Source organism: Lolium perenne, chromosome 4, assembly GCF_019359855.2.
Source record: "Lolium perenne isolate Kyuss_39 chromosome 4, Kyuss_2.0, whole genome shotgun sequence".
Classification (NCBI taxonomy): domain Eukaryota; kingdom Viridiplantae; phylum Streptophyta; class Magnoliopsida; order Poales; family Poaceae; genus Lolium; species Lolium perenne.
Window position 1 is genome coordinate 311824750 of NC_067247.2, and position 3288 is coordinate 311828037.

At 50.4% G+C, this 3288-nt stretch overlaps 1 protein-coding gene across 1 annotated transcript; it reads left to right on the forward strand.

Annotated features, from left to right (window-relative positions):
• Window positions 1-1324: 1324 nt before the first annotated feature.
• LOC127347809 (polygalacturonase QRT2-like) lies at window positions 1325-2665 on the forward strand. The gene has a single exon (XM_051373958.1). It carries the CDS (start codon window positions 1325-1327, stop codon window positions 2663-2665), a length of 1341 nt encoding a protein of 446 aa, XP_051229918.1.
• Window positions 2666-3288: the final 623 nt, after the last annotated feature.

Here is a 3288-nt window from a genome sequence, read left to right on the forward strand (position 1 = left end):
GGCAGGCCGGAGGTGAACCGCGACGCTGCGTGGCCCTGCAAGGGAGCGAGAGTTCCAGGGCGCAGCTGGGAACTTACCGAGCTGACCGAAGAGGCCGGAGGAGCGACGCCGGCGATCCCCTCTCTCTTGACGATCATGTAGCCCTCCGCTAAGGTCGGATGGAGGGCTACTTGCGCGACGCCGGCTTTGATCTGCATCTGCCAGGCCTGCTGGTTGGCGGCCGCGGCAGTCTTGATCTTCTGGTTCTTGCGCCGCCCGCGACGCTTCGCGGCCTCCAGGACTTTCTCCTCCGCGGAGAGCACCTTCTTTGCCGCCTTCGGCTTTGCCTCCCGGTCGCCGCCGTCGGCGGCCCGCTTTGCTTCCGCCGGAGCTGCAGCCTCCATCTTGGCTATGGTCGTGGCTACGGGGGAGTGTGGGGCGGCGGCGGGTGCGAGGGTTTGCTCCGCATCCATGGCGGTAGCTGCGGCGGCGAGGACGTCCATCGCTTCTGGACTGCTCGCGCCGGTCTAGTTTCCAATTTGGCGCGGGGGAATGGCCAGTGGCGGGAATAATATCGCCCTCCAGTCACTGACGCGCGGGTCCTACGTCTTTTTCGGCGGACACTCGGCGCGACCGCGGAGACGCAAACCTTTTGCGTCTCCACGGACGGCCCGGTCACTTTGCGTCGCCCCGCTGGAACAGGCCCCAGACGCATTTCCGGTCACGGCCGACGAAAACGGTCGCTCAGCGACCGTTTGCCTCGCGCCGTTGGAGATGCCCTTAGTCCTCCACATCGAGCAAAGCCTCTGTTAAAATCCTAGGTCCGCCACTGCCTGTCTCTACATGCACTTTGCAGGCAGATTTAACTGAAAATACGCCTCTGTTGTCAAAGTGTCAGGCAACAAAATCTTCAGTATTTGGTCTGAGAGGTATGCTCAATATAATCGGAATATCCACAGCTTAAAAATGCTGCATGATCAGTTGCTGATTCCATGAGCCTGTAGCCTCACCCTCATCTAATAGTATTCCACGACCGCAAGTCCTTCGTATCCGAGTCTGTTTCCTAAAAGAAAATCCGCATCTGACTGTTGGATGTTGCTGATCCGAGTCTGACTGGCTGTTTGCTAGTACCCGAATCGGGAAGCTACCACGCTAGCTAGCCTACTATAAAGGTACAGGCACGTACCTGCCTTGTTCGTCGTCAAACACCAGCCGTGAGAGCATACAGCAATCAAGCCCCAGAATCGATCATATCTCCTCGCGTAGCTCAAGCTGAGGTTAATTCAATCCAGTTGTTCCAGGCCGGCCGAACGAGATGAACATACGCGCAGTTATACCTCGGGGCATGGCATCTCGCAAGATCGTCCTGGCAGTGCTTTTCCTGCTGTTATTGTTCATCTTCCCGGCAATTGCCTTTGCATTTACAGGCGGCATGCATACAGAGTCCGTGCACCGCAGACTGGGAGAGAGGAGCGTCAAGGCCGATACGCTAAGCAACAGACCTGTCCAGCGACATCGCAAACTTGGTCAAGAGACCAAGCCTCCTCCGGACGCCGAGTTCAACGTGGTTAGCTACGGAGCCGTTGGCGATGGCAAAACTGATGACACCCCGGCGTTTCGGAAAGCCTGGGCCGCGGCCTGCTCATCGTCTAAGCCAGCCACCATGTTGGTTCCGAAGGAGAAGGAATTTCTCGTCAAGCAGACCACCTTCTCGGGGCAGTGCAAGTCGGGCGTCAGATTCAAGCTCGACGGAACGTTGGTAGCTCCCGGACGATCATCTTGGCCGAAGGAGAACATGAATAAGTGGATCACGTTTAACAACGTTGATAAGCTAACCGTGTCGGGCGAAGGGACTATGGACGGGAAAGGTGAAGTCTGGTGGAAGAACTCGTGCCGAATCGACAAGAACCTCAAGTGTACAGAGGCCCCCACGGCGTTGTTGCTCAGCAAGTGCAATCACTTGAAGGTAGAAAATATCAGGCTCTTAAACAGCCAGCAAATGCATATGTCCGTCGAAGATTGCAAGGACGTAGTTCTAAAGCATATCACGATTGTTGCGCCCGGAGACAGCCCTAATACCGATGGCATCCACATTGCCCGCACGAAGGATATACAAGTCATGGATTGCAACATTAAAACTGGAGACGATTGCATGTCTATCGAGACCGGAACTGAGAACTTGTACGCCTCAAAGATAACATGCGGCCCGGGTCACGGAATCAGCGTTGGAAGCTTAGGTGACAAAAATTCTGAAGCTCGTGTTTCCAACATAACTATCAACAAAGCACACCTTATTGGCACGACGAATGGTGCACGCATAAAGTCGTGGCAAGGAGGAAAGGGATATGCCAAGGACATCACATTTGAGGATATCATCATGGACAAGGTCAAGAATCCAATAATCATCGACCAAAATTATTGCTATATGGATGATCCTTTGCAGCCCAAGGCATGCAAGAAACAAACTTCGGCGGTGGAGCTAAGTAATATCCAGTTCAAGAATATAAGAGGCACTAGTGGAACAAAAGAAGCTATCAAGCTAGACTGCAGCGACACCATCCCATGCCATGATCTAGTGATGCAGGATGTAAAACTTACCTTCAGCGGAAAAGGCAAAGGTGCTACAAGTACATGCAAGAACGCTAAGCTAAAGAAATCAGACAATGTCATTCCAAAAACATGCTGATAATGCGACATGGCTGATGTAGAGGTTGCCTTTTGTATTTGATTTTCCTTTATTTAGGTTGTTTCTTGCTTTGATCTTTCATACTTGTAAAATTAGATAGCCTCTTGTACAGCCAGAAGACAGGATTAATATATTTTTTGTACTGCAATTGCTACTTTTATAATATAGCATACATGCCACATGTGAGTTTTTTAATTACAAATTTTTATTTACATGCTTTGTTTAGCTGCGACCACAACCATATATCGACTTCACGGGTTAAATTAGTAGCAGGATGCGTGTGGTTCATACTGTCATGTTTGTGCTGCGAGGACCGGTTTGTGCTCACACTGATAAGTACTGCTTCAATTGAAAGTATTCCGTGTCCAAAAAAGGTATTGTTTAGGACAATGAATCAAGGATGCTTGAATGAACCAAGATACATTTTTAACTAGATTATACTTGGAATATTACCAGATTGTCAGTTTTTAAATGTATCTTATTGGACTCGTGGGCGTTGGGTATGTAGAGATTTAAATGTATCGTGGAGCTGTATTTTTTGGGTTGTGTAAGCATGTTCCAGCCCTAAACAGTTAACTAGTGTTTGAGTGTATTGGAGTAAGAGCATGTGAGTTTCAAATACA